The following is a 26,431-nucleotide window of genomic DNA, read 5'->3' as shown; positions in this document are numbered from 1 at the left end:
CATCGTGACGACCCACCAAAGCTTGAAGCTTGGAGCTCAGTTCCCTGTGAGATTCGGTTCGAGGCGGAGTAACGCGGAAAGCCAAACCCAAATCGGACAAATAGCATACCCACAGATAAGCTTATCGAAGTAGAAACGGAAGCGAGCCTAGGCCAAGATGCGGCTGCCAGGGAAGGGGGTGCAGCTGCTGCTGTTCCTGCTGCTTCAGATGGAACTGACTTTGGGCGACTCGAGTCGGATGTCCAACCACACCGCCAACTATGAGCAGACCACCAAACAGATCCTCGACAAAGCAACCGCCCGAATGCGCACCATATGGGACCTGAAGCGCCGCATCTTTCTCCAACTCACAGCGAAAGGAAAGTCTCCTCTGGGAGGGCAGGCTTTGAATGGGAAGCAGGAAGTGGAGTCGGAGACTTATCGCCTGCAGTATGAACTGGCTGCCAATCTCAGCGTGGTGCCAGTGGCCGAGCTCGATGATCCTCTTTTGCGTCGACGGGTGCAGCGGATGGCCAAACTGCAGCTGCAGGGCCTGCGCCCCAAGGATTACGAACAGGCCAAGGACCTGCTCAGGCAAACACACAACTTTGTGAGCGGGGCGCTGGTGTGTCCTCTGGAGGACTGCTCTGCTCGAGGCCCCATGTCCATGGACCAGCAGATAGTGGCAAAGAACCGGAGAACAAAGTTGTACGACGATCTGCTGATAAACTGGTACGCCTGGCGCAAAGCCATCAACGAGAAGGAGACTGCCAAGTCCACGTTCATAGACTTTGTGCGACTTCTGAGGATCGCTGCCACCTACAATGGGCATGTGACTCCGTCCCGCACCTGGTACCACCACTTCGACACCGAGAACTTCCAGGCGGAGATGGAGACTGTGGTGTGGGAAATCATGCCACTGTACCGGGAGCTGCACGCCTACCTGCGCCACGAGGTGCGCATCGCCTATCCCAAGGCAGACACAAAGAGCGATGGCGCCATTCCGGCCCCCGTTATGGACCAGATCCTTTCGCAGGACTGGTATCCGCACCAGTTCTTTCGCACCCCCCATCCTAGTAAGCAGCACCAGCTTCCCTCCGTCCATCGCCGCCTGGAGGAGGTCCTGGTTACGCCCGTAAAAATCAATCGGAAAGCCGCCGAGTTCTTTGAGTCCCTCGGACTCAACCACATGTCGGAGTAAGTTCATTTTGGTTCTTTAACTATGTCTCTCGAAAGTGTGTTAATTTTTGTGAATGATAAAATAATCATATGTGCCTACTCGCCAGTAACTTCTACGAGAAATGGTCACGGCGGATGAAGGACGACGAAGGTGGCCCCGACTGTAAGTCGCAAGTGTACTATTTTCCGCCGGACGTGGCTCTCCGGTACTGTCCTAAGCTGGACTACAAAAAAATGATGCAAATGCACGGGACTATGGCGGAGCTCCAGTATAATATTTACAAGCGACAGTTGCCCTTTGGCCTAGACACTGAGCCGTGTCCTGGATTCGGCGCAGCCATGGCGGAGACGGTAATCCTCGCCTCGGGCACTGCCCGCCATCTTTTCCGCCTTCACATTCTCCTGAACGACAGCCTCACAGAGGAGCAGTCTCTAAACCGGCTCTTTCGGATGGGAGTGCACACACTGGTTGCAGTGCCTCAGTACTTCATCAATGACAAGTTCCTGGTCGACGTCATGGACGGGAGAATCGGAGTGAAGGACTACAACTGCGCCTACTGGCATCTGCAGGACAAGTTCGCCGGAGTGCAGCCTCCTTCGCAGCGCAACAACAGGGACTTTGACTTGGACTTTAAGTTCTACCGCGGGATGAATCCGGAAACATCTAACACAAAGTGGGTATTACATTTCTATTTCCAAATGCCAGACTATCAGTAATACATTGATGGAAAACGATGGAGGTCAATAATGGGAAATCGATCCGCATTTGTGACCCCAAGGGGCACAAATGAGAATCCTAGATTTTTCAACGATTCACAAAATTTGGATCCAAAAATGTGTGTTGAGGTTTTGATACAGAATTATAGGGAATCCATCCACAATTCTTTTAAGATACTCCGCTCAAGATTCGGGCAAGAATTGGCCGAGATATAGCTATCCCAAAGGCCACAAATGAGAATCCTTGATTTTTCAAGGAGTACCCTCAAAAAATTTGAAAAATATGGATCGAAAAATGTGTTTTGAGGTTTTGATACAGAATTATAGGGAATCCATCCACAATTCTTTTAAGGTACTCCGCTCAAGAATCCGGCAAGTTTTGATATAGCTATCCCAAGGGCCACAAATGAGAATCCTTGATTTTGCAAGGGGTACCCCCATAAAATTTTGGAAAATATGGATCCAAAAATGTGTGTTTAGGTTTTGATGCAGATAAATAGGGAATCCATGCACAATTTTTTTAAGGTACACCGCTCAAGAATCGAATGAAAATTGGACGAGAGATACAACTAGCCATCAGTTATAAACACATATGTACATCAGGGTAAGAAAAATAAATGGTTAACAAAACGTTTCTCCATTGCCTTTTAGAAAATTTTTGGCCGAAATCTTGGGCTTCCAGTTCTACCGCTCCTTCTGCCTCGCTAGTGGCCAGTACAAACCTGGGGATCCGGACTTCCCGCTGCACAACTGTGACTTCTATGACAGCAAGGAGGCGGGCAAGAAGATGCGAGACATGATGCAGTTGGGGGCCACACGGCATTGGCGGGATGTTATGGAGATAGCCACCGGGGAGAGGAAGTTGAGTGGACGCGGCATTCTGGAGTACTTCGCGCCACTCTTCACCTGGCTGAAGGAGCGGAACAAGCAGCTGGATATCGAACCAGGCTGGGACGCCGACGAATGTAAGTTAGAGTGCCATACATTGCAAGTGCCAGCCCTTTTAACGTCCCTCCTTTCAGTGTGTCGAAAAGATTAAGGATCGGGGATTGGACTAATAAACTAGTGGCGCCTCGAACACCTAACCCTGTTAGCTACCGTATATTTTAGACATTTATTTACAAAAGGCACTTTGGTAAATCGATAAAAACTTAGTCTATATCCTAGACACTAAACATCGTATCGTTAGCTTACGGATCAAGTTGGTTAAAGCATGAGAATAAATATATAGGTTTGTCGTGGGCGATGATGGTTGTGATCCGTGATTCTGGTGGCTGAACCGCCTTACATGGTAGTCTCCGAGTCGGGCGGTGTGTGGTAATTAAGATTGTAGGCAGGCGGGCCGTTGTTGAGGAAGGCCATCGACCGGATGCTCTCCCTCGATGCGGTTCTCTTAGAGAAGGACATGGCACTCACGTAGGCGGGTGCAGGATCCATAGGGGGCGGTGGAATATAGTGCTGCTGTTGGTTTTGTTGAAGTTGATGTTGTTGCTGCTGCTGCAGATGCATTGGGTGCTGTTGGTACAGGGGCGGAGTGCACGGGGCCTGCGGGGGACTGGCACTGGCTCCGGTCAGGCCGGCGAACACGTTTTCACCCGGGGCATTCCCATAGGCGGTGGACAGAGGACGCGAACCGTGGAAGTTCGAGTAACTGGAACGCACCGAGGGAGGACGATTGTTGTAGAGCTCGTCGGGGCCGTGACCCACATCGTTGAGGTGGGTAGTGGAGTGTTGGTAACTGGGATTGTAGTGCCCCCCACCACCCGCCTGCAGATTGGCATGGGATGGAAGTGGTGGAGGCGGTGGCAGGTTGGGCGAGCCCTGCTCTTCGAGCACTACGCCCTGACCGTTGGTGTTGTAGTAGATGGGATCCAGCGGAATGTTTTTGCGGTAGCTGTGGTACAAGTGCCGATTGCTCTTGCCCAGACTTCCCAGCTGGCTGCTACCGGAAACCAGGTTGGAGTTATTCACGATGTCGTCGTTCAGAGTCTGCAGATTGGAGGCGGTCAATGAGAGCTTGTCCTGGCGGTGGAACGAACCCAAGTGCGGTTGCTGCGGATGATGTTGTTGCAGCTGTTGGTCGAGCAACTTGGTGACTGGGTTCTGCTGGTACTTTCTGCGCGAACTCCGTGTGCTGCTCCTCACGTAGCTGCCACTGCTGCTGTCCGCGCCGCCCCCCGAATGACCGCCGTGCTTGGATCTCAGCGTGCCGCTGGAGCCGTGGTGGGAGCGCCGGCTGCTGCCCCCGCTGGACTGCCTACCCTGTGTGCCTCTGGCCATCACAGACCTTCTCTTGACGCGTCGCGGAGTCATTGGCTTGGGGCTCAGCTCCCCGCCGTCCTGGTCGCCCCTGGGATCGCCCAGTCCCAGGCCCAGGGAGTGGGCGCCGTGTCGGATGGTGTCACTGCTGCTGCCGCCAAACTCGATGGAGTAGAGCGATTGGCGGTGCTTGGACTGCTTGCTAATATGCTTCACTGAAGGAGAGAGAATCGGGATTAGTGTGGCTCCTTGGAAGGGGTTCATAGGTATGACAGTTACCTGGGGGGTTAGACTTTGTGTGCGTATACTTAGAGCTGTTAAACAATTGGATTAGCTACGGGCGCAGATAGTTGAGATAGTTAGCGTTTGGTTAAAGCCACAAATGCTACGGAAGCCAGTTACCAGTGAAATGTACAACTATTAACAGAAGTTTCCGAGATAGAGATAGTCCTTAGTTTGGTGTAAATGAACATTTATTGGAAACGCTTTAAATCTCTTAGGGAGTTGGCACCAGTCCGCTAAAGATCAGAATTGGTATGTGTTCTAACTAACATTAAATAGAGTCTAGGATTTGGATCTGCTAACGCGGTTTGTGTGGCTTCAAGCTTAACACTAGACTTAACTATATATCTAATAGGTTCGTACTTTAACGTTTGAATCTTCGCTTGTATAATAATGAATCTCGCACTTAACTCAATAGACAACTTGGTTTGTGTTTGACAACTAACTTGCATCTCGCATATATAATATATCGTATATATTTCGTTTAAAAACAAAAGGCAGCCGTTCGGGGAGGCTGCGCGCTCCCCCGATAACACATCAATATATATATATCTATATATATACGTATCTATATTCAATATTCCGACTTTCATCAAGGCATCTCGTTGCAATTGGCGCTAAATTATAAATTTCTCTCGCTGGCATTTCAACAAATTTCTTACATGCTTATTGTGACATTTTCGCATTTCAATTTCAGATTATTTCGTTTATGTTCGTTTTAGTTATCACAGATCAACATAAAATTGTACAGGCTTTCCACGCACTCTCTTCTATCACAATTTGGGGAAAGTCTCAAAAGTGTGGTGTGTGTGGATTCGTTCCTAATAATTAATATATACGCGTTAATTAAAAAAGACAGCGTTTGCAAGGCTTCATCCTAATCGTTAGACGCACGCTTCGAAGCTGCGGGCCTGGTGGGCCCCAGTGCCCCAGTTTTGGAGCCAGGTTAGCACAACAAAGAAACAACAACACAAAAATGTTCGAATATGAGCGAATCAGGTTATCCTGCTAGAGTTAGTAACAGCGAATGGCATCCGCGTCTTGCCCCGCTTGGAGCACAAGTGTAAAGGTAGAGAGAGAGGACTGCAGGACGTACTTAAGTCTTGGGATTGGGTAGGATGTGGTTATGTTCCGGATGGTAGAGCTCTAGGCCTGCACGCCCACTATCGAGTTGCAGAAGGAGCGCGGACGGGACTTTTGGCCGCTTCGGCGATTAACATGAGGGGCAGCGTCCACCCCCGTTGACGCCGACGCTTGCTGTGCCTGCTCAACTAGGCGGTCGTCGCTTTGGGCGCGGACAACGTAACCCGGCGGAGGAGCACGAATCTGGTCGCAGAAATTGACGGGAATGGGTGGCCGGGGGCGGCGATTGCTGCGACGCACCATGGGGGAGCCGTGGGGCATAGGAAGGGCGACCACAGCCTGGGAGGGCATAGCATACCGCTCCGCCACCTCGGGCGAGAGATCGGGATATGGGGCCTGGCCCAAGCGCTGGTGGAGGATGTGCGGACGGGAGACCGGCTGGGGCGATGGATTTCTATCAGAGTCGGCATCTTCGTTGTCATCGACTTCCAGGCATGAGTGCAGCGGGACTGTGGGCAGTGGGATATGCGTGGGTCGACGAGCGACCCGAAGCGGGGAGGGTAGTCCGTTCTGGTCATAGGGATAGCCATTGTTGTTTGGCGAGTGGAATGTTTGCCGAGTGCTCTGGTTGTTGTTGTCGCCTCCGAATAGGCCATTGGGCGTGGGACTCTGGAATGGCACATAGGTTACCCCATGGTCGCCCGGGGCGAACTGCTGCAGCGAAAAGCTATCCTCGTCCTCTTCGAGGTTGCGAGACAGGCGGTCGAACGGAGGACGGACAGGGGAGCTGATGTTCACCTCAGATCCCATCGGCAGTGTGGAAACCCCGGACTTGGGGGGCTTGGGCTTGTGGTGAATGCGAGCGAAGTGAGAGTTGGAGCCCTGGAATGAGTCCGGGCTCTGGAAAAGACTGTAGTTGCTGTTGTTCAGCGAGCTGGCCGCGAGATGAGAGTTGGAATTCTGAAGCGAGGCGTACGACAGGGACGGCGTCGTCTGCGGGGACATGGGCGTTGGGACGTGGTGTTTGGGCTTGGAGTGGAGTTGGAGTGGCCGATTGCGGTGCAGACTGCTGTTACTTCCTCCCGCATTTTGGGTTAAACGAGTGTGGTGGTGGTGTGGGGGGAATGACGCGTTGTGGTTATTTGTTGTGTCTGGCAGCGGCGGTTGGCGATTATTGTCGAGTGTATTATTGTTGCTATTGCTGCCGCCGCTCAACTGGTAGTTGTTCTTGCTGTTGCTACTGGTAGTGTGGAAGTGGTGTTGCTGTTGTTGCTGATGATGATAGAATTTCAGTGAGTTTTGCTGCTGCTGCTGCTGCTGATGCTGCAGTTGCAGATGCTTGTTTGATTGCATGGTGGCGCTTGCGGATGTTGTGGGTATACTTGTATAGCTCACGTACATTGGGTGGACCACGGTGTGCTGTGGACTCTTCGCGTCGCCGTTCATGAAATCGACTGGAAACCAGAAAGTGGATTAAAGATGCTTTAACAATAAACTATATTCACGGGATCGAATACCGCGCAGGACACTGGGCAGCAAAAGTTTCTGATTTTTTGATTGAAAGTCAAATCCAAATCGGATCTCATTTAAGATGGCTTCTCTTGTGCTGCACAGTGTCATTGGCGACAAGCAGATACAATGTTTTTCTGGTTGTTATGAGAGAAATGGCTTAAACATAACATGAATTACAATACGTATGTATATGTGTGGCAAGTATGCATTATGTATGTTCATATTAGGGTTTCACAGTTCACATGGGCATGTCACAATGGTGGTTAATATCGGATACAATATTTATATGTTTAAATAAAATGTCTCGTATTTGTAATATGTAGGGGGGTACAATTGCATTCCGGGGTTTGGGTTTCGGGGGAACAGCTTACACATCGACAACCTGACGCATTAAAGTATAAAAACACAGTGGGTACACTGAACGCAGCTTCCGAACACGGAAGCTTCCATATTTTCAAAACATTCGCCTTACTAACGAGGGGGAAATATGCAGGTTAAGTGATAAGTGGAAAAACTAAACGGTGATAAACTGTGTACAAGTGTGAGTATGTGGAGGAGGGGTTAGACAATGACCAATCCCGCGGGTTAGTGATCTTTATACGACACCGAATATGGTACTGAATCGACATTCTCCACTTACATCTGTCGTCCTCGTCGAGAAATATGCAACTGATTAGAATCGCACCAAGTATACCGAACAGCTGTGAAGGAGGAGTCAGATGTATTCAAGTTCCACATAAGGATTTGTCCCTATAGCCACTCACCGCCAAAGCAACCTGCACTCCGGAGTGTATGATCTCCACCAGCGGATAGTCGAGCAAGCAACCGTCTACGCGCTCCGGGCGTGGGGGCCGGAACGGATCGTCCGCGGTCATGTTGTAGGTGGGCTTGCAGCCATACCCGTTCGCCTCAAACCAGGAGACGCTGCCCGTGCCAAGGTTAAGCAGATCGCTGTCCTAAAGGAGGAAAGAGAATCACTGTTTACTGTGCCTGTTGAAGTCTTTGTGTTTCCTTACCCTGTCCAAAACTCCCACGTTCAAGTAGAAGCAAATGAGGAAGGCGTTCCAGCCGATCCACAGGAAATTCCATATTAGATACTGCAAGCGGGGCGCACAAAATAAATTGGGGTTATCGCTCAGATATGATAATAGGGCGGGGGCACTTACGGTGATGATGTATTTAACGCGAAAGTGGTACGCGCCGTAGAAGCCGAATATGATGAAGAGTATGTGGAAAAAGTTCACCAGAATGGGCGCCCACATGTATCCGAGGAAATCGAATACCTGGCGCTCGATGATGGTTATCTAGCGGCGGGGAGCGGATGTAATCAGTAATGCCGAGTAGGGCTGCGCTTATCGCGGATACTCACCACTTGCAGGAAGCATATTGACAGCAAAAAGTGTCGCCGCGTACACGAGCACGAGCCCATCACATCGTCATTCCATTCAGAAGTTAGCACAAATGTTCTCCCCCTCCGCTACTCCTTCCTTATCTATTCAGCTATCCGGACTCCGGAGCTAAAGTACTGCTCTAAGTACTGTGTGTATCTCTTGCTATGGGGGCCACTTTAGGGCGATGTCATGGCGCCTCGACGGGATGGGATCTGCAACTGGAACTGGCTGGCTCCTCCAGTCTATGATTCTCTGCCTGCCTGCGCCTTTCCTTCCACTGGCATTTCCGCGTGGAGAGCAGGCTGCCGCTTCACCAATTCAAGCGTGGCAAGTGCACTTCTGTTCGTCTCTTTTGCTCCTTTAGAATAAACAGGTGCTCTCGGGCTGAGGAAAGGTGCGGGGTGTGGAGCGAGAAAGAATGCAGCTGCACTGCTGCACTGAGGAGGAGCGAGGAACGAACAAAACCTGATCTGTGTGAACCGAGAGTAAATAAAAGAAATTAAGTGAGTTGCGGCTACCGAGAGACCGATGTACACTCATGCTCGCACACACACAGACACAACCCAACATATCTTACTACCACAACTGCATCGGAATGGGCTCACGTAACGCAAACTAAGCACGCACTATTTTCGCCCATTTAATAGGGAGTACATATGTACACACTCATTCTCAATCGGCTCTGGTTAGTGTCCAGGTCAAGACGAGCCATTAATTAATTAGCACAGCAGCCAGCTCTCTCGCTCTCAATTACGCCATGTCTATATTTGTGCCAGCAGATTCGATCTCACGATTGGCTGGCTAATCAAATTAAGCGGACGGCGGCGGACAACCGCTGACGCGCCGTGCTTTGTTTTCCTGATACATCCAAACATGACTCAAACGCCCCATCAAATCCATTTGTTTTCCTCTGGCTATACGGAAGCCCCACACAGGGACACCAACACACATGCACTCGACACTGACCACCGAGCATTCCCACACACACACATACGGACAGAGATCCTGACTTGGGAGCACTTAATGGTTTTGCGTCGGGCTCCACCGCTATCCGGGAGTGTACTTTACATAATGGGCACAATATTATCTCAGAAATTAACACTTTTTTGGACTTACGTCAAGAGCAAGTACGGGAAAGGTTGTTGATAATCAGAACAGTGTTACCAGACTCCGACTTGCATTTTCCCTCAAATTCAATCAGGTAGCTCTGAAAATCCCCAAAAAATCCATATTTGGCCCTAAATTTAAAATGTGCCGGAACGAAATTACGGACCCCGTTCCATTTGGAAATTACTCCAAGGCTGATCATAAGCCATAAGAAGCTTAAACTAAATTTAAGAGAAAACCCGCATCTCACAACATTTGTGCAGTATTTTCCGTTAAAAAAAAGCTAGAATTAAAAAAACTAGCTAAAATGGCTGCACTGTGAAGAATAACGGTCTCTTCCAAAAAGTCCGGCTTAAGTTCAAATATTTCCTTGTTACTTAAGATATGACTTATACGAGGTTATATGAAGTTATCATAAAATAAAAAAGATGCTAAGTCAAATCAACTCAGATATACTTCAATCAACATAGCACCCCAATAAAAGACGACAACTTGGGTTAGTTTATTTTATTCTGTATGCATATTGTATAATTTGTGTTGTTACGGTTATCATACATAAATAAATTGAATTATGCTCTTTTTCACAATATATGTGGGGACTTCTCTGCCACTCGCTCCCTTACCTCCACGAGTTTGGATTATTTTGACGTGTCGCTAGCCAAACACCATAAAATATATATTTCAAACTCAACATTACTCTCAACTTTATTGTGGCTAAGTCTGTTTCGATTTCGAATTCAAATTTGAATGCTTCAAGATGCTTTGCATGTTCCACTAGTAAATAGAATTATTCGTGTTTTGCTTGTTTTTGAACTCGCAAGTTCCTCAATTCAATTCTGTTTGTTTTCAGTGTTAATTTCGGCCGCAATAGTTCCTCTGGGGATGAGTCCTTTGACCCCCATCCGCCTCCTAATGCCTCATGTTTATTTACAGCAATTGAGTGTACAATATATATAGTAAAATGTCGCTACAGTTTCCTTTAGACTTCTAGGCTTTATTCTGGGGTTGGGAATCATCGTTTCCGCTGATAGGTTCCTTTGCTAATCATCTCGCTAATCAGTAAATAAATTTTCCTCCGTCTCTTTTCTTTTTTGGTTTTTGTACAATAGACGCGTGTTATCTTTTGTGTGTTATCAGTCGTTTTTCATTTACTTTACATGAATGTGTGCAGGGAAATTATTGTAAGTTTTACTTGTAAATAATCCTCTCCTAGTCCTAGCGTCCTAGTCCTAGAGTCCTCCAACTGCTTCGCACCTCGCTCCAATATACGTGTATAATATGTTTGCATGCATACAGGTTGGTTATCAGAATTGTATTTCTAAATTGACACAGATAATTTAGGATCGATCACAAAGCGTAGTAAAAATGAAAAAAGATAGTACACCACACCTGGGCAGGTAAGTAAAAGGGCTGCCTCCGGGTATATATGATACAATAATTACATGAATATACATATATTTATAATAATATAATATGTTAGTTAGCTTTGGTTGGTTGTCCCTCCTCTGCTCCCTGCTCTGAACGCCTCCAGACTTAAAGTATTCCAACAAAATAGATTTGCACTGCACGCTAAAGGATCTGTTTCTGACACATCCTGCCTTAACCAAGCTTGTCCTCGTAATAGTAGGCCTCTCCCCCTCCGGATGCCTTGCAGCACCAACAGCACCTGACTGTGTTGTGCGCCTGACAGCGGGTGGAAAGTGGGCGGAAATGGATGTGGGACAGGATGCTCGGTTCAGTAATCAGTAATCAGACTTACTGCATTCGAAGCCGATTACGCGACACAACATAACAGGAATTACACAAATGGGGAAGGTTCGAGTTGTCTGTATGGGTGGGTCCTGGAATTAGATTCCCTGGACTCTCTGATAGGAATACATACAAGCTGCAGCTTAATCTGTTATTGTTTCTGTTCTTGTGGGAGAGTGTCTGAGGGTTGGCTGACAATGGATCAGTCACACTTTACCAATTGTCCCAAGAGGGAAAACAATCTGCTCCTCGCTCTACGTTGATCCCTTCCGCTTACTTCTTGCTCTGCTTACGCTTCTGCTTTGGCTCCTCCTTGCCGGCCGCTCCGGCCGCTGCAGCGTCTGTTGCAGAGGCGGCTGCAGCGGCTGCTGCGGTGGCGGCGGCATTCAAGAGATTCATGTTGGGCTTAACAGTACCTTTCTTCTGGGTGGCCGGCTGCTGGGGCGTGGCCTGCGTAATGTTGTTGTTGGTGGCCGCTGCAGATGCGTTGGCCCCGGCGGGTTGGCCGGAGAGGTTGTTGGCCGGCGTGGCCGGCGTCTCGTCCAGGAAGAGCGGATTCTTCACCTCCATTTCGCCGGTCGGCGCCAAGCCAGGACATTCGTACACGGTGTAGTCTCCCTCCTCGTTGTCGTCGTCGCTCTCCACGTCCGACAGTCCGCAACTACCGTCCGCGGCCTGGCTGTTCTCCATGGCGATTATCTGCTGCTTCTGGTGCTGGTAGTGGTACATTTGGGCACTCTGCGCCAGCTTCCGGTCGCCGGAGGGCGAGACATCCTTGTTGGGTCCTGTTACGCCGTATGCCGGGTAGTCCACATCGGCTGCTGCCTTGTGGCGGTTGTGGAACCTATGAAGATCGAAAAATTAGTCTCCGCAAGCCCTGTACTGATCGGGATGTACTCACCAGGTCACCCCAAGCGCCAGAAGACCCACAGTCACTGCTGCACTTACGCCCGCTATCAGGGCCACGATGTACACCCCCATCTCGTTGCTCATGCCCAGGTGCTGCCGCAGGACGATTTGTTCCTGGCTTGTGTCGCCCCCGCTGACCAAGGTAAGAATGGGCGACTTGCTCTGCTTCTGCAGCTTATTGATGAGAGCGTTGATCTCGTGGGGGGCACCCTGCTCCTTGGCCTGGGGTAGATTCACTCCCGCCACAGCCGCAGCGGCTACTGATTGGGGGTTGATTCGATGGAAGTTGGCGTTGGCGGCGTCCACAACTTTCGGAGGCTCCACCGGCACTGGAGCCGGAACCGGTGTTGCGATCTTGCCTGACTTGGCCCCGTCTGGAGTGGGCTCAATGGGGGCATACTCTTCATAGTCCTCCAGAGCTCGGGAGTCTAGCTCCCCCGACGGGTCGTTGGGGTTGTCGAAGAAGCGGGCATCGTTGGGGCCTACTGCAAAAGGTATTCTTTCCCGGAGTATGCTGTTCCGGTTGGGCGAGTCTCCAAGATTGGGCCGATTGGGTAGATTTGGTAGATTGGGAAGCCGTGGCAAATAGATGGGGGGCTGGACATCTGGCACAGCATCCAGAGGACTGCCGTAGCTGGCCTCCGCCTCGGCGTTGTCGTACTGGTCGTATTGCTGGTTCAGCTGGTTGCCATTCCCGTTCTCGTACTCCTCCTCCGCTTCGCGCTGCACCTGCAGTTGCTGCTGCCGCTGGCGGTAGCGCTCCCGCTCCAGCAGCTGCCGCTGGCGATCCATCTTTAGGTTAATCTCATGCAGCTGGTGGTCGAACTGCTGCTGCAGTCTCCTGCGGGCATATTGCTCCATCATCTGGGCCAGAAAGGCGTACTCCTGTTCGCTCTGCGGGTCCATTACGGGCGCCTGGATAGGTCTTCTGCGCAGTCCTGCAAGAACCAACAAAGACCGCTCTAAAAATTGCCTACTTTTCTGCGCTAGGCAAGCTGAGACTGCTTGCCATTGATCTTGGCCGTAAACTTAAACTAAAAGTTAAGTTTCTAATTTTATGTTTCAACAGACTCACGGCGGCGGTGCGAGGTGATTATGCTAATGAGTGGTGCGTGGCGGGCTGCGTGTCAGAAGTCGGGAACCAAAAAATAGAAACCAATGTCGAAAATAGCCGCCACGCGAAGGGTCAGTCAGCCCCTCCATCACCCTGCCGCTCTGGCCATCCCACCGCCCTCAAGAAAGGATTCGAAATAGACAAACAAAAGTCGGTTTTATTGCCCAAAGGCTAAAAATAGACCAATTACACACGCGCCCAGGTCAGCCCAATCATCGGGGGTTGGATACAAAAACGAACAGGACCGGAGCATTGGCGTGACGTGCTTGGAAACCTAATCGCACCGCATCGCAGTTCCTGGGTTTATTACTGGGTGCAGGTTGGGAGGCATGAATTGAAACTTTTGCCGCCCAGGAAGCCCGTTTGAACGCCACAGGAGTCCTTCCACCCCACTCTCCCACTTGCAACTCCTGTTCAAGTGTGTAGGTGACGTTGCAGAGAAAAGGAAGAATCTACGTGTTTGGGGTTGACTTTTGAAAACACCCACTCAATTACAAGTAAGTTACAAGTACAAGTAAGTATTACCCTTAAAAAAGGATAATTTTGTAAGGAAAATAATTTTAAAATGTAATACGTAGTATTTAATGTGTTAGAATTGAAACAGCCTCAAAAAATAGAACTCATTGAGCTACTATTTCCACCGCAGCTGTATATGTATCCAGTGCAGGATACACAAAACGAGGTGGCGATTCTGTCCCAGGCCCACTGCCTGGCTCTACGCCTCCTCCACACGCCCCTCCCACTTTGGCGCCCCTTCTGCTCCTTTCTGTTTCTTCCTACGCCATTCACCACGCACCCAACTCGAAACTATGTATGTACGACTGTGAAGTGTGCTATTTTTAGGCTTACCTGGGTAAACGGACGACTCACACTGACCCAAAATGCAGCAAAGGACGACTGCAGCCAGGGCGCAGCTAACGGCGAGTTCCAGGCGAGCCGCCATTTTGCACTACTTTGGGGCACTTGGCACTTGGTCGCAATGCAATTGCAGTACTTTCCTTCCCTCCCTCAGGTGCTCAGGCGCTCAATCGCTGGTTATTTTCGATCCACTGAAATCGGCTAGCAGTGCACGGATACGGCCACGGCTGCCATATGGTTGATGGGGCTGGCTGCTTTCTGCCAAACGACGACGTCGACGGTTTATTGATTTTCAACACCCACACACATACCCCGAGTGGCGAAAATCCAGTGGCAGCTGCTTCTAGCTGCTGGTGGTTGCTCCCCCAACTTTTCGCTTGCACTGTTCCGAGAACAATTTTCGCGCGTGGGCGTGCAATATTGTTCGTAATTTTCGTTAGCTAACGGCGCTTTATCGCCTCAATTTTGGTGACTTCCGTCGAACAGGATCACTTTGCTCCTAAATCGGGCACTGGAAGTGTCAATTGCTGCAGTTTTCACTTAGTTTGCGGGTGAAAAACCTTTCAATCGCAGGGATATGAATGGTCAGAGTTCATCCGGAACCCGAGTCATGCGTTGCTGAACCGTCGACGTATACCGTTATACTGAAGAAAACTGAATGAGCCTGGCGGCGACCGAGCACACTCGGCCCAAACCCGAGCCCGAAGCAGAAGAAGCTGTGACGCAAATGTTATCCCACCCCCGCACTGTTAAATGTTGCGGGCAGCTTTTGAGGGCATATCCGCCGCAGAGGAGCAACAACAGCACCTAGTGGAGCACCGAGGAGGCGCCTGCGTACGATATGGACTGGAAAGCTCCGCACGTCTATGGTTCTTTGAGTAAACACGGGCATTCATAAAGAGCCGGAGCGAATAGAAGCCAGCTAGCAGGTGGCTGCCACTCACAAATCCACGACCCCCTGAACCCAACCCCAAAATATGGGGTAGCGGCTTCCCTTTCTTGCGTCGTTTTTGCTTGGGATAGGGCGCACTTTATTTTTATCAATGAATCGTTAGCAGAAGAGCTTTTCTCAGTGCCAGGAGAACAAGAGGCGGAAGGTTCTGCTGCGAAGTAAGACGGTGGTGTGGTTTATGACTCTAGACATTTTCCTTTTTGATCTCCCCCAATGCAAAAATCTTTTTGTGGTAGGCGGATGCATTGACCCGTTGCTGGATGGCACTTGTCCGTTTCTGAATGAGAGAATAAATATAATAAAGGGATTTTCTTTCATACAAGGTTTTCGCAATTTATAAGCGAAACCTCAAGCCCCTCAGCAATGTGTCAAAATAAAAATCCATTAAAAATGCCACCGTTATCCATTATAGTGTTAGAAAAAGAAACATTTTTTTAAGTTAAGCCAGGATGCTGAAATATCGATATCTAAAGTTCCATCTTTGGAACTACCTATGGAACCAGTCGATATTGGTTCGATAAATCGACAAAAACATCGACAGTGGCCAAAAAGCATCGATGTTTCTCCATCTCTAGGAACTAGAACCAAAATAGTGAGTCATTTTTAGAGAAAGAAAATTTATAAACAAAAAAATAGGATACTTTAAGTTTAAAAATACCGTAGAACAATGGCTACTGCGAAAGGTAATTATTTGTTATTTAGTTGTCATGAGCTTACTGATGTTCTAACTTTCATGTGGATGCCACCTGACCTGTGACTTGCTCGCCGTCGATTGATGTCCATCAGCGTATGTCTACTCCGTCTTCCTTATTGGAGAACATTTTAATCAAATTTAGTTTCTTTTCCTAAAATAGCCTTATCATTTGTGCATTCTGTACATGCATGGGACTCACCTTCCTAATCCTGGCCTGCGCTGTACCAACGCCGAAAATCTTCTACCCTTTCTTTGTGCTGCTCTTCTACGCACTGGCTGCCATTCCGGTCTTTGTGGCTAAGCGGACCACTCCCGGCTCGGAGACCAACCCGAAGGTGGAGTTCGCCCATTTCCTTACCACGGGAATGGTGATCAGCGCTTTTGCCCTGCCCATTGTCCTGGCCCACGCTGCGGTGGTTAGTACAATTGTGGCTGAATGAAAAACGCAGATGTTTACTCAAGTCTCCTAATTACAGATTACTTGGACTGCTTGCATTCTAACAATATTCAGCAATATTATAAACTTCAGCACCATGTTAGGCTACGCCATGCGGGAGGACGGGGAGCACTATGGAAGCATGTTCTAGGAAGTATTTGAAGGCCCAGTACTCAAAGCAGCAGTCATACTCTGGAAGACCTCTCCGCCCATTCCTGCTGCCTTGATTACTGCGCAGATTTGCTCGTAATCAGCCACAATCTCATCTAATCAACTGTAATCAGATAACTTAAATGCAAAATAAACAGACATTAGTAGTAAACAGACGTGAAAGAAAGAGTGCCGAAAAGGAGTCAAGATCCTGTGGGTGGCACCAATACATTTTCCAGTTCGCGTAAGCGGTCAAAAGGCGATTGGACCAGCGAGCTTGGAGCTGTGGGAGGGGTCATCGGTCCCTGTGGCGGGGAGTGCGACATTGTTTCGCATCGTATTCCGCAGCAGTCTCCCCTGAGCTGGTGCAGGACATCGCCGGGGAGCTGAACCCTAGTAGTGAAACAGAAGTTCCGAATCCTTTCGTGGTTCCGATAACTAAGCCACTCCTCGATAAGCACTGGTTCCTGTAAACCGATAGCACTCTCTTTATTTGACAAATTGGTCGTAGTTTTTTAGGTGTAAGATGGATGGCGATTTAAAACTCGGGGATGAAAAGGTTTCGCCTAGGGATATGGCTACGAATTGGCAGGGCGTTGGAGCATATGGACCAAGCGATGACGATTCGGAGGATACTTCGTCCTTCGCCTCAACAGGGGATGACTTGCAGCTGGAGACAGAGTCCAGTGGACTGCATTCGGACGAGGATGTGTTTGAGGTACCTTCGAGCAGCTCTAGCAAATCCCGGTCCCAGAAGTATCCCTTTAGACTGAAGCGCAACGAAGCAGGGTAAGCCTTTGACTAAGGTCCATCTCGGAGCAATAACCTGGAGACTTTTTTTGCAACAGAAACATTCTGACGGTTCACCACACCCTCAAGGAAGCAGGGAAGCAAGTGCGAATCCAAATTGCAGCCTGCTGCTTTAACGAACAAAGCAACCTACTGGTCGTCATCGACAGGCGGTAATGGACTACGTTAGAGATGGTCAGCACAGTAAGCAACCTCGTTCTCTTTTTTAGTGGCAACGTCTTCGTGTTTGACTTTGTGACAAAATTCTATTGGCGGCTGAGTGTGCGCCTACCCAAGGCTAAGATGATCCGACCGATGCCGCTACAGAAGAGTCTTTACATCGTTGGCAACAGGATGGGCCAAATCTGCACCATTGATTTGGAAAACTCCCGGATACGGTCCAGCAGCGAGTTAGGAAGTGAAGCTGTTGAGGAGATCAGCTGGGGGCAGCGTCTGAAAAGCTCCACCCGGTGCTCCAACGCCCTTGTGCGCTTTGGCCATCATGCTGTCCTGATGAATCTTGCTTCCCTCGAGGTCTCCCACCAGCTGGAGTTTGATGACCAGCGGTATACCCTCAAGTTCGCCGCCTTTCTTCCCAACTCGGATCACTTTTTTACCTGCTTCTCCAACGATTCGTTGCACGTGTGGTCCTCGTTTACCCTAAACACCCTAAGAATGGGTCAGCCCATTAAGGCTATGCATCGTCGCCTGAGACTGCTAGGCGCAGCGGAGTCGGTGCCGGAGATCAATCTTTGTAACCCGGACAACAGCGACCTTGAGGACGATCTTACATTTGATTGTCCTGTCCAGGATTTTTCCAATGGACTTCTCACTAGCTACTGTTTTACTCCTGATGGGAATAAGATGTGTATGAGTACACTGGATGGTTATCTACTAATTCTCAGCTCGGCGACGTTTGATCTGGAGAAGCTTTACCGGCTCACCGACTTCATAATACGGCAAATGGCCTTCCTACCGCAGCCCAAGGAGCGGATTGTGTTTGCGATTACCGGAAGAAATCAAGCTATTATATTGGACTTGGCCAACACGAACCACAAGATAATCGTTCAGGGCTCCGATGCGATGAAACTGAACCTGAGCCGAGACGGCAAGCTCTTGAGTGTAACCTCTCGTTGCGGAGAGGTTAACGTTTGGTCCACCTGTCGTCTGTTTAACTCCTTGCAGGTTCAGGCCAGGTGCCACAGCAATGTTAGGTCTACTCTCAAGTTGCCCAAGTCCATGCCAACCTGCGCCGTCAGTGGCTGCATGAACCAGGAATTGAGGCATCTGCTGAAGCCGAGTAGATTGCAGGCAATGCTCAGAGAGTATGGATGCTATCCGGAGAAGTACAGGTTCATCATATGGACCTCACTTCTAGATCTTCCTTGCAACGGGTCGCAGTTTCAGGAGCTCATCAAGTTGGGCGTACCCCTGATGGTCCGGAAACAAGCCAATAAACTTAAGATTCGAAACGATGCCCAGCGACGTGCTGTGATCAAGGTATGGGCCTGCCTGTCGCAGTGGTGCAATGTCCTTGCTCATGCAGACTTCATGCCACACCTCATTTTTCCGTTTGTGAAGCAGCTGCCAAAGAACGGGTTGGTTTCTTTCGAGCTCCTTGCAACGCTGGTCCTCAATCACTTTCAGCTCTGGTTCGAGTTTCACCCGCTCCCACCGGCGAATTACCTGGCCATGTGCGAGAATCTGCTCCAGCACCACGACGAGCCGCTGTGCAAGTTCTACAAATCAATAGAGCTCCTCCCAAAGGACTATGCGTGGCCGTTGCTAAGTAGTGCCTTTGCTGAGGTTCTGGAGGAAAATCAGTGGCTAGCGGTGTGGGATAACATTGTAACGGAGCCTCCTTGGTTTCCCGTGTTCCTGGTTGTAGCCTACAACTTGACTAACCGTGAGGTTATCCTTCGACTGGCGGACCGGCGCTCTGCAATCTCCTTTTTTCACGAACAGAACCCGGTTGATATCGGGAAACTTTTGGCCAAAGCCCGTAGGCTGATGGCGTGTTGTGAGCCAGCCCTGCATCCACAGCGTTTCATGCAACGCTTCCGTGCCATTCCCAAGGGCGTGTACCCGAAGTTTGTCAAGTATCCCAGCGACTGGATTGAACAACAGGAAGAGCAGGCCGTGTCCCTCCTAAAACACAACCAGGAAATCGATGCCCGAATACGACATCTTGAGCTAGAGGAGGTCCGGATTATGGAGCGACTGGAAAACGGCCTCAAGCAGGAAGAGCATGCTCGCCGTCTCAAGGAGATGGAAAAACTCTACCAGGACACCATCCACCGGGAGGAGGAACGCATCACATGTCAAAGGAAGATGCTGCTTACCTACCAGATGGAGGTGCGGCGGCGCAAGAGCGAGGTTATCTCTAAGCTGCAGGAGTCGGAGCAGCGGCGCAAGGTTCTCGAAATGGAGAAGGAGATCGATAGGCTGATGCACAGCATAGAGCGCGAGCGCCGCCGGAACAACCAACAGATGCAGTTGGCTGAAGACGAGATTCGAAACCAGGAGATGGAGATTCTTGCGCAGCGCTACCTTACCAATACGGCGGGCGTTCCGCTAGCGCAGAAGTATTACGGGAACATGAGAGAGCTGTGCCGGCAAAGGGATGAGCTGCAGAAAAGCTTGCAGGAGGTACGTATCTCTAATGTAATGACCCTGCTTTCTATTTTTTACGCCTTTCGTTACTCCAGATGACCAAGGAGCAGCTGTGCACTCCAAGCTCCTCGTCCGCGCCAACCAATCCCCAGATGCTGGATTTTGAAAAGTCAATTCTGGAAATCCAGAGAGAGTTTATGGAAATAATCACCATAGATTCACGGAGAGGATGCAGGGGTAAAGTTTTCTAATTTAATAGAACAACGGATTGGGACTTATTGTACAAATAAAATTAGAAAGAATTCCTAAATGACATGGCACTGAAATCAAAACAGATCAAGGACTTCCATCAAATCACTGGAAAAACAATCGACAATCGAATAACGTGGCAGCTTATAGTGGTAGTCCAGGTTACTATAATTACTTCTTAACCAACGGCGAAGGCACTACGACGTTTGGAACGTTGATAAGCAGGTGAAAGCTGGAGGGCGGAATATGCAGCTGACTGCCCACTACTGAAATATGGGAAGATAAGAATCTTTGGTTTATGGATATATCTCTTCGGCATACCCCCAGCTATGCTGTTGTGGCTAAGCTTCTGCTGCTTCAGCTCCTTTTCCAACCGGGCGATCATTTCGCGCAGTTCATGGTTCTCTTGTTGCAGTTGGTTGTTTTGCTTCAGCAGATCCTTGTGCTCGTTGCGGACCTTGTTTCTGTAGCGCCTGGCAGCTACTCTTCTCCGCTCCATGCAATCCGCGTCACGGTCCTTTGCATCCTTGGATCTCACGACCTGTGGAGATGTGGTAAAGGGGCGTCTGTTGAGGTTATTGCTGTGCAGGATCGCTTTTAAACGCTCCTTAATTGGGAGCTGTGATGTGGGCGTCAAACTGGCGCTGCTCGGTTCGGGATTGGGCGTATTACAGCTCACTAGGATGGGTTCTGGTCGCCTTTTCTTCACTGTTTCTGTACTGGGCTTGGGCAGGATGAAGGGTCGTGTGGCATTCGTATGGCATTTTTTCGCCTCTACTAAGGGTACAGGGCAGGATTGGGCGGGCAGTACCCAGGTTATGACTTGGGGTTGGATGAGCTGTAGTGGCGGAGGCTCCACAGCTAACGGAGGTGCAGGAGGTTCCGCCGTAAGGGGAGGAGTTGCAGTGGTGGCCAGCAGCTGTTCCACATCCACATTGCTGCAACTATCGCTTCGAGAGACCGGATTGCCGGATGGAGCTAGAGGGCTAGCGTTCTCCAGTGGAAACACCTGTGGGGTGTGTAGAGACTCCCCGTCTACCGGAGGAGCTTGCGGGCGCTTTGGAGTTCCAGAAACGTTTTGCTCCGCCGCGCGCTGGAAACCAATGTCAAATGGATTGACATGCTGCAGATCCTCGAAGAGTCCCACTTCGTCGCAGTTCTTGATAAGGCGTGTTGGCGTAGGCGTCTGGTCAGCGGCAAACAGCGTCTTCTGGCCCAGCGACAGATCTAGGGTTATGTCCTTTGCCTGCGGCCAGGACTCTTCACCCTCGGCTGCTTTTGCCTCGAAGTCCGCAAAGGATACGCTGGTCAGATCCGCAATTCCGCCAGAAGAGTCCATGGCTGAAAATTACATTGAAACAACCCTTTTTCTGCTTGTGTTTCCAGTGCCAGGGGACCTTCGGTTATGGTCATCAAATTTCTTTAAGAAAATTCGGGATTGTTCAATTAATTCCGATCAAAACAGATATCTTCGCATGTAATTTTGCTTATTTACCCTTTTGCTGGTGGTGCGGGTTTTAGCAGTTTTATTGCTAGTTATAAAATTCAGAAAGAAAACAATATCGATAAGTATTTTTCGCATGTACCAACACTGATATTTGGGACGTTGGGGTATTTTGTGCACGTCTGGCAACTCCGCACCATCGCTAGAGCTGCCGGCTTTAGCTACTTTATTGCTAAAGTTTCAAAACGAACTTAGCAGCACAACTCTGCCAACGATATATGACGAATATATTATTAAAATAACTCTATGTAAGAAATATATCCAGATCGGAGGAAAAAATCGACGTATCGATCCAAATAAATTCTTTTGAGTCTACAATTTATACATTCAAGTTCCCAAGAGGCGCGCAATTTAAATTACTGACTATCGGTGGCTGACTTAAACGTTCTTCGATAACTTTTATATGGTATGTTTAGTATATTTTCAAACGGAGTTTTTCAAATTTTCAAAAAGAATAAAGTCCCGCGATGCTGAATTTTAAAGATAAACTTTGCTGTTAAATATTTATAATAAATATAATAGGCGTTTACCCACGCTTCCATTATGAGCGTTTTTCGATTTATGAACTGGGCCGTTTGAATTCCTTTTTTCTGGACCAGTCAACGATCTTTAAATCTTATTCTGGCCCCGAGTAGCTTCCCATTATGTAACCCACTTGCTGGACCAGTAACTTTTGACATTCAACATTTCCGTCCCAAAATTGCGTACAAAATGATTCAAAGCCTTTCGCAGCACGTATAAGCAATCAAATCAAAAGCCAGGGGGAAAAAAACAGAAAACAACCAAAAAATATTTTAGCAGACAAGAAAACCCCATAATTTAAAATTTTGTATCTTTTAAATTAGATTTCTCATTGAAGGAAGCTGAACACTCGCATCACGCAAAATGTTTTCGACTTTTGGGAAACATGCACGCAACGAAACGAGCAATTTTCTAAAACTCAACCCGCAAACTCGTCTTGTGGGTCAAGTTCAGTACTCAAATCGGCGGTGGCTCTGCCCAAGATGGTGGTGGATGTTGGGCCCTCCGCTCTGCTCACTCTGCTCCAGTCCTGCTCCAACGAGCAAGCCCCCAGAAGATGCACAGCATGAAAATTAAGAAAAAGTGATGCGTAATTACAGTCATTCTCTTTCACTGCAGCCAAGCGGGCTATTCCACATGGCCCGGGTCCTGGGCCCGACTCTGACTCTGACTCTGACTCCGATCCCGGTCCCGGTCCCAGCCACATCGCATGCAGCAGACGAGAGTGGTCCATGGAATCGGCTTAAGACAGACTCTGGGCCGAGTTCTGGGACTCTGGCGCTGACGCTGATGCTGCCGCGCCGGTAAAAACAATCAGTTTGAAGTTCGTTCGCATAATTATGGGCAATTTTCAAAGAACATGCGTTCCGATGAACATCTCTCTTGCTCGCATTCAAAGTATCCCCGACCCCAACTTCTTTCCCAGCTCCTTTTGCGGCACCACCCTTCCTGCTCAGTCCCTTTCGGTTTCCTTCCTTCCAGGCCAGCATCGCCATTTTTCTTATTGTCAGTCTGTATTCGTTGGTCAGAGGATTGTTTGTCTGGAAGTGTTCTCAGCAAGTCCTTGGGATTGGATACCATTTACCATTCTACTATTTATTCTACGCAAAACCTATGCCACATAATAACCTTTCCTTTGCACTCCAAAGGGAGCTCTATTGACTTGTTTTTTCGTCCTCCTTTATCAAGAGTCACCAGCACGGCAACCTGTTTGCTTGCCGCAGGATAGGACATTATATGCGAAGTCAAGGACCGCAGTCACTCATAACGGCATAGCAGGACTCTCCAGTTGGAGTTGCAGTTGTCGGACCGCTCCCCAGAGTATTATAAATATTCAAAGAGTTCCTAGAACGCCCAACATTTGTTTCTTCTCCAAAAAAGTTAATTTTTCCCGCTGCATTTTCGACACATTGTTTGTTCGTATTTGGACATATTCCCCGGGGCCTTCTTGCATATTAATAAATTAAAAGTTTGGTTGCAGTGTCTCGGCTGAGTCGAGGGAGGACTGAGGACTTTTTACTTTATTTATTTTCAGTTGGTATCTCAATTTCTGCATCGGCTCTAAAAATTGGAAGGGCCTGAAAAGCGGGCCTTTTGTCTGACTTCCACAGCCCCGGGCGTTGAATAAAAACTTCCTGTGCCACATCCACGGACCGAAAGGATTCTGCTTTTCCGACGGCGGGCACCCAGAATCACCTCAAAGATACATTTCGGAGCGTTGCCTGTTGTTGGCGCTCCAATAATAATTTCATAATTATGGGGTATCTGGCAAGTGGCATTCGTAAATAATAAAAAAGACTAAAAACGGAGAAAAAACTACGATTCGCGGCAAAATATAAAACCGAAAGCATGCTTCGGAGGTTCAGGCCGAGATTGATTGTCGCTAATGGGCGTTGCGGTTCCCGAGAAATCCCTCCCAGCTTCGAGCTGGTGAGGACGGGTCGGAGTCGGAGTGTCCCTGTAATTGTTTTAATTGCCATGTTCCCAGGTCCAGGGTCCAGGATCAGGCGGCATTAGAAGAGGCCTCGTAGTCGTAGCTGTATCTCTGGGCAATTAAAAGTGACCTTGACTTCCCTCACAGGAACCCTAATCAGCGCTTAGCTCCGAGAGTGTCTAACGGTTGGGGAGCCTCTTTAGCTCGTGCTGCGAACGCGCCATTCTCCTCGGAATCTCCTCCCCGATCGTCAGGCCGGGTCTTGAGATGGAGCTGGTGGACTTGTCGGCGCTGCTCTCATCACATGATGATGGATTGCGTTCACTTTTGATGTATCTGCCACTTTCTGCTGCAAATTTAAAGCTCACGTCCGAGAGGCGCTGCCTAATTGCCCTGCCCGTCCGGTGATCCCTCGGATCCCCTCCCCACCCCTCCTGATGGGGCCACCTCTTGCCCTGCGCGTAGTCGCGATCATTTCCATTTCCGTTAAGGCCGCCGGCGAAGCTGTCGCTGGCCAAAAGTCTTAGGCTAACTTTCGCTTTTTGTTTGGCCGTTCAGTCTGTTTTCAGTTTTGCCGACGGCTTCTAGTGCTCACATCCTGTCGCATCCTTGACTGGTCCTGGGATGCATAATTGGCGTCTGGAGGCGGATCCGCCTGCCCAGGGCTTGTGTCCAACATGTGCCGCGCCAGGGAGCTCATACAGAGCGCTTAGAACTCGGAGGCGTGTTGGGATAAAAAGCCGAAAGATCTGAAACCCTTTCAGGAGGGACAGCTCGAGGCATCCAAGTTAGGCTGTCCAACTCCACTGACTAACGGTCCACTGACTAACGGCCCTTAGATTTGTTTAATTGCAGGTTGCGCAGAGGCCTTCAAAGGAATTTCGGGAATCCGACGCCACATCATAGGTGCAGAGAGTGTTACAGGCCGAATTGTGAATCATGCCTTGGATAGTCCAGATATGACACACTAATCAGTCTAATTTAGCCAAAGGTGTAAATATCCGCTAAATGCCCAACACAATTTTCACCCTCATTCACTAATTGATGAGCACCTATAATGATTCCAAACAAAAGCTCCGACCATTAACTTGAAATTACGAGTGTTTCATCAAAAATTTCCGAAATGCTCAATGGGACAGGGAGCTGATTAGGACGTTCATGAGTCTTTTTAAGACCGTCTTGAAGAGGGAATAAGACTAGGCCATTTCCTAATCCAATCCTTTTCAATTTAATCATTGAATATGCACTGATTTTGATTGCAACCACGTGGGCTAGAATTTAAAGAATTCCTCTAAAAAGTATCTTGAACAACTCCATCACGTAGCCCCATTCACCATTTTCCCCAGAGGAACAACAAAGTCCAATAGTCTCATTTCATCACCTGGGGGCTTCTCGGAGTTCTCGACTCCGTCAGGCCTTTGTCTTTTGAGCCAAAAGCCATTGACAAATGATTGGCAACATGTTTGGGAGGCGGGTAGTGCAGGGGAACAGGCAGTGGGACGGGGACGGGGACGTAGAAGCACAGCAGCAAAAACTCATCAATTAAAAGTGCTAATGGCTATAATAATGATATGTTAATATCACTCGCAGCTATGGCCATTCTGCTTTTGTTTTTGCGCTCAAGTCGGCTAACTGCGTTTTAGTTCAGTTAGCCTGGGTTACGGACGGACCGCAGAAAAAGGTAACAACACAGCGGAACTCGGAGCCACAAAGAATGTTGTTGCATGATTAATTATGGCTTGGCGACTTTTTGGCCGCCAAAAGACCAAAAGACCCAAAGCCCTAAACCAAAAGCTAAAACCCCAAACACATTTTGGCATCAGCTTGCTTCATTAGCGCATTTCTTCCTTGGTGGCAAAAAAAAAACGCGAGAGAGAGGGTCTAGAAAAGCCAGCGACTCTTGATATATGTCAAATTAATTAAGTTTTCTGGCACAACCGTTCCGAGGGGTCAACCGAAGCAGGTGATCTCGCGGTTCGCATCTTGGGGTCTCTCTGGCATCAGGCATCTGGCCTGAAGTTCGCCATATCTCCGACCCGATGGACTCGGCTCTGATTTATAAGTTCAATCAAACTCATGAATATGCACAGTGACTGAGCGCACGCCCCGGGGCCCTAGGATAACTGATTTATGGCCGGGATCAGGCCAAGCGGAAGAGCAGCAGATACAGATACCAGCCGGACTCGAGATACAGATACAGACTGCATGCAAAGGTTACGCTTTTTTTGCTCTGCACATGCCATAGGATCGATGGGCACATTTTTCACCATTTTCAGATTGATACGTGGAAGAATTCGTGGGGTCGCGGTCCAGCCACATCTCTCCTTCCTGACCCGTCATCCCGTCACACATGTGATATATGTGTCTGCCCGGATCAGGGGTCGGCTTCGTGCGTAAAAGCCTAATGATGGGTTCGCCCAGATCTCAGTGGACAGGGCTCGGGATCGGCA

The 26,431-nt window shown here is 49.0% G+C and overlaps 6 protein-coding genes across 10 annotated transcripts; 3 read left to right on the top strand and 3 right to left on the bottom strand.

Moving 5' to 3' along the window:
• The first annotated feature begins 28 nt into the window (after positions 1 to 28).
• On the top strand, positions 29 to 3,050 carry LOC6494396 (angiotensin-converting enzyme). Its single transcript, XM_001960372.4, has 4 exons — positions 29 to 1,176; positions 1,266 to 1,832; positions 2,527 to 2,840; positions 2,898 to 3,050. The coding sequence occupies exons 1-4, from the start codon at positions 158 to 160 to the stop codon at positions 2,912 to 2,914; spliced, it is 1,917 nt and encodes a 638-aa protein (XP_001960408.1). The 5' UTR covers positions 29 to 157; the 3' UTR covers positions 2,915 to 3,050.
• On the bottom strand, positions 2,971 to 9,615 carry LOC6496189 (sodium/potassium-transporting ATPase subunit beta-1-interacting protein). Of its 3 annotated transcripts, XM_032450046.2 has the most exons (8): positions 9,519 to 9,614; positions 8,381 to 8,872; positions 8,178 to 8,315; positions 8,028 to 8,108; positions 7,776 to 7,967; positions 7,652 to 7,712; positions 6,899 to 6,953; positions 2,971 to 4,349 (listed from the first exon to the last, which is right to left on the bottom strand). In XM_032450046.2, the coding sequence occupies exons 2-8, from the start codon at positions 8,438 to 8,440 to the stop codon at positions 4,337 to 4,339; spliced, it is 600 nt and encodes a 199-aa protein (XP_032305937.1). In that variant the 5' UTR covers positions 8,441 to 8,872; positions 9,519 to 9,614; the 3' UTR covers positions 2,971 to 4,336. The 3 variants fall into 3 exon arrangements, with proteins under 3 accessions (XP_032305937.1, XP_032305936.1, XP_032305935.1); XM_032450045.1 differs by lacking the exon at positions 6,899 to 6,953 and having other exon boundaries at positions 9,519 to 9,615; XM_032450044.1 differs by lacking the exon at positions 2,971 to 4,349 and having other exon boundaries at positions 4,590 to 6,953; positions 9,519 to 9,615.
• A 386-nt stretch (positions 9,616 to 10,001) lies between these two features.
• LOC6496188 lies at positions 10,002 to 14,803 on the bottom strand. The gene is made up of 3 exons (XM_001960369.4): positions 14,131 to 14,803; positions 12,160 to 13,105; positions 10,002 to 12,102 (listed from the first exon to the last, which is right to left on the bottom strand). The coding sequence occupies exons 1-3, from the start codon at positions 14,222 to 14,224 to the stop codon at positions 11,532 to 11,534; spliced, it is 1,611 nt and encodes a 536-aa protein (XP_001960405.1). The 5' UTR covers positions 14,225 to 14,803; the 3' UTR covers positions 10,002 to 11,531.
• An 818-nt stretch (positions 14,804 to 15,621) lies between these two features.
• Positions 15,622 to 16,547, top strand: LOC6494397 (leptin receptor gene-related protein). Its single transcript, XM_001960368.4, has 3 exons — positions 15,622 to 15,774; positions 15,946 to 16,201; positions 16,262 to 16,547. Exons 2-3 carry the CDS (start codon positions 15,974 to 15,976, stop codon positions 16,370 to 16,372), a joined length of 339 nt encoding a protein of 112 aa, XP_001960404.3. The 5' UTR covers positions 15,622 to 15,774; positions 15,946 to 15,973; the 3' UTR covers positions 16,373 to 16,547.
• A 267-nt stretch (positions 16,548 to 16,814) lies between these two features.
• LOC6494398 (TBC1 domain family member 31) lies at positions 16,815 to 20,086 on the top strand. Its single transcript, XM_001960367.4, has 4 exons — positions 16,815 to 17,160; positions 17,220 to 17,333; positions 17,391 to 19,809; positions 19,869 to 20,086. Exons 1-4 carry the CDS (start codon positions 16,898 to 16,900, stop codon positions 20,022 to 20,024), a joined length of 2,952 nt encoding a protein of 983 aa, XP_001960403.1. The 5' UTR covers positions 16,815 to 16,897; the 3' UTR covers positions 20,025 to 20,086.
• On the bottom strand, positions 20,004 to 21,597 carry LOC6496187 (cyclic AMP-dependent transcription factor ATF-2). 3 transcript variants are annotated; one of them, XM_014908174.2, is made up of 3 exons: positions 21,518 to 21,597; positions 20,344 to 21,442; positions 20,004 to 20,288 (listed from the first exon to the last, which is right to left on the bottom strand). In XM_014908174.2, the coding sequence occupies exons 2-3, from the start codon at positions 21,359 to 21,361 to the stop codon at positions 20,194 to 20,196; spliced, it is 1,113 nt and encodes a 370-aa protein (XP_014763660.1). In that variant the 5' UTR covers positions 21,362 to 21,442; positions 21,518 to 21,597; the 3' UTR covers positions 20,004 to 20,193. The 3 variants fall into 3 exon arrangements, with proteins under 3 accessions (XP_014763660.1, XP_032305980.1, XP_001960402.1); XM_032450089.2 differs by having other exon boundaries at positions 20,004 to 20,285; positions 20,344 to 21,548; XM_001960366.4 differs by having other exon boundaries at positions 20,344 to 21,546.
• Positions 21,598 to 26,431: the final 4,834 nt, after the last annotated feature.

The sequence above is a fragment of the Drosophila ananassae genome, chromosome 3L (assembly GCF_017639315.1).
Source record: "Drosophila ananassae strain 14024-0371.13 chromosome 3L, ASM1763931v2, whole genome shotgun sequence".
Taxonomy (NCBI): Eukaryota; Metazoa; Arthropoda; class Insecta; order Diptera; family Drosophilidae; genus Drosophila; species Drosophila ananassae.
This window is presented reverse-complemented; position numbering and strand designations above follow the sequence as displayed.

Coding starts and splice junctions, on each gene's coding strand:
- LOC6494398 (XM_001960367.4), top strand. CDS start 16,898: ATGGATGGCGATTTAAAACTCGGGGATGAAAAGGTTTCGCCTAGGGAT. Junction 17,161..17,219: donor CTGAAGCGCAACGAAGCAGG/GTAAGCCTTTGA, acceptor TTTTTGCAACAG/AAACATTCTGACGGTTCACC. Junction 17,334..17,390: donor CTGGTCGTCATCGACAGGCG/GTAATGGACTAC, acceptor TCTCTTTTTTAG/TGGCAACGTCTTCGTGTTTG.
- LOC6494397 (XM_001960368.4), top strand. CDS start 15,974: ATGGGACTCACCTTCCTAATCCTGGCCTGCGCTGTACCAACGCCGAAA. Junction 16,202..16,261: donor TCCTGGCCCACGCTGCGGTG/GTTAGTACAATT, acceptor TCCTAATTACAG/ATTACTTGGACTGCTTGCAT.
- LOC6494396 (XM_001960372.4), top strand. CDS start 158: ATGCGGCTGCCAGGGAAGGGGGTGCAGCTGCTGCTGTTCCTGCTGCTT. Junction 1,177..1,265: donor GGACTCAACCACATGTCGGA/GTAAGTTCATTT, acceptor CCTACTCGCCAG/TAACTTCTACGAGAAATGGT. Junction 1,833..2,526: donor CCGGAAACATCTAACACAAA/GTGGGTATTACA, acceptor ATTGCCTTTTAG/AAAATTTTTGGCCGAAATCT.
- LOC6496188 (XM_001960369.4), bottom strand. CDS start 14,224: ATGGCGGCTCGCCTGGAACTCGCCGTTAGCTGCGCCCTGGCTGCAGTC. Junction 13,106..14,130: donor TGAGTCGTCCGTTTACCCAG/GTAAGCCTAAAA, acceptor TGGTTCTTGCAG/GACTGCGCAGAAGACCTATC. Junction 12,103..12,159: donor CTGGCGCTTGGGGTGACCTG/GTGAGTACATCC, acceptor CGATCTTCATAG/GTTCCACAACCGCCACAAGG.
- LOC6496189 (XM_032450044.1), bottom strand. CDS start 8,440: ATGGGCTCGTGCTCGTGTACGCGGCGACACTTTTTGCTGTCAATATGC. Junction 8,316..8,380: donor CAATATGCTTCCTGCAAGTG/GTGAGTATCCGC, acceptor CCCCGCCGCTAG/ATAACCATCATCGAGCGCCA. Junction 8,109..8,177: donor GCGTTAAATACATCATCACC/GTAAGTGCCCCC, acceptor CCCCGCTTGCAG/TATCTAATATGGAATTTCCT.
- LOC6496187 (XM_014908174.2), bottom strand. CDS start 21,361: ATGGACTCTTCTGGCGGAATTGCGGATCTGACCAGCGTATCCTTTGCG. Junction 20,289..20,343: donor CCACAACAGCATAGCTGGGG/GTATGCCGAAGA, acceptor CCCATATTTCAG/TAGTGGGCAGTCAGCTGCAT.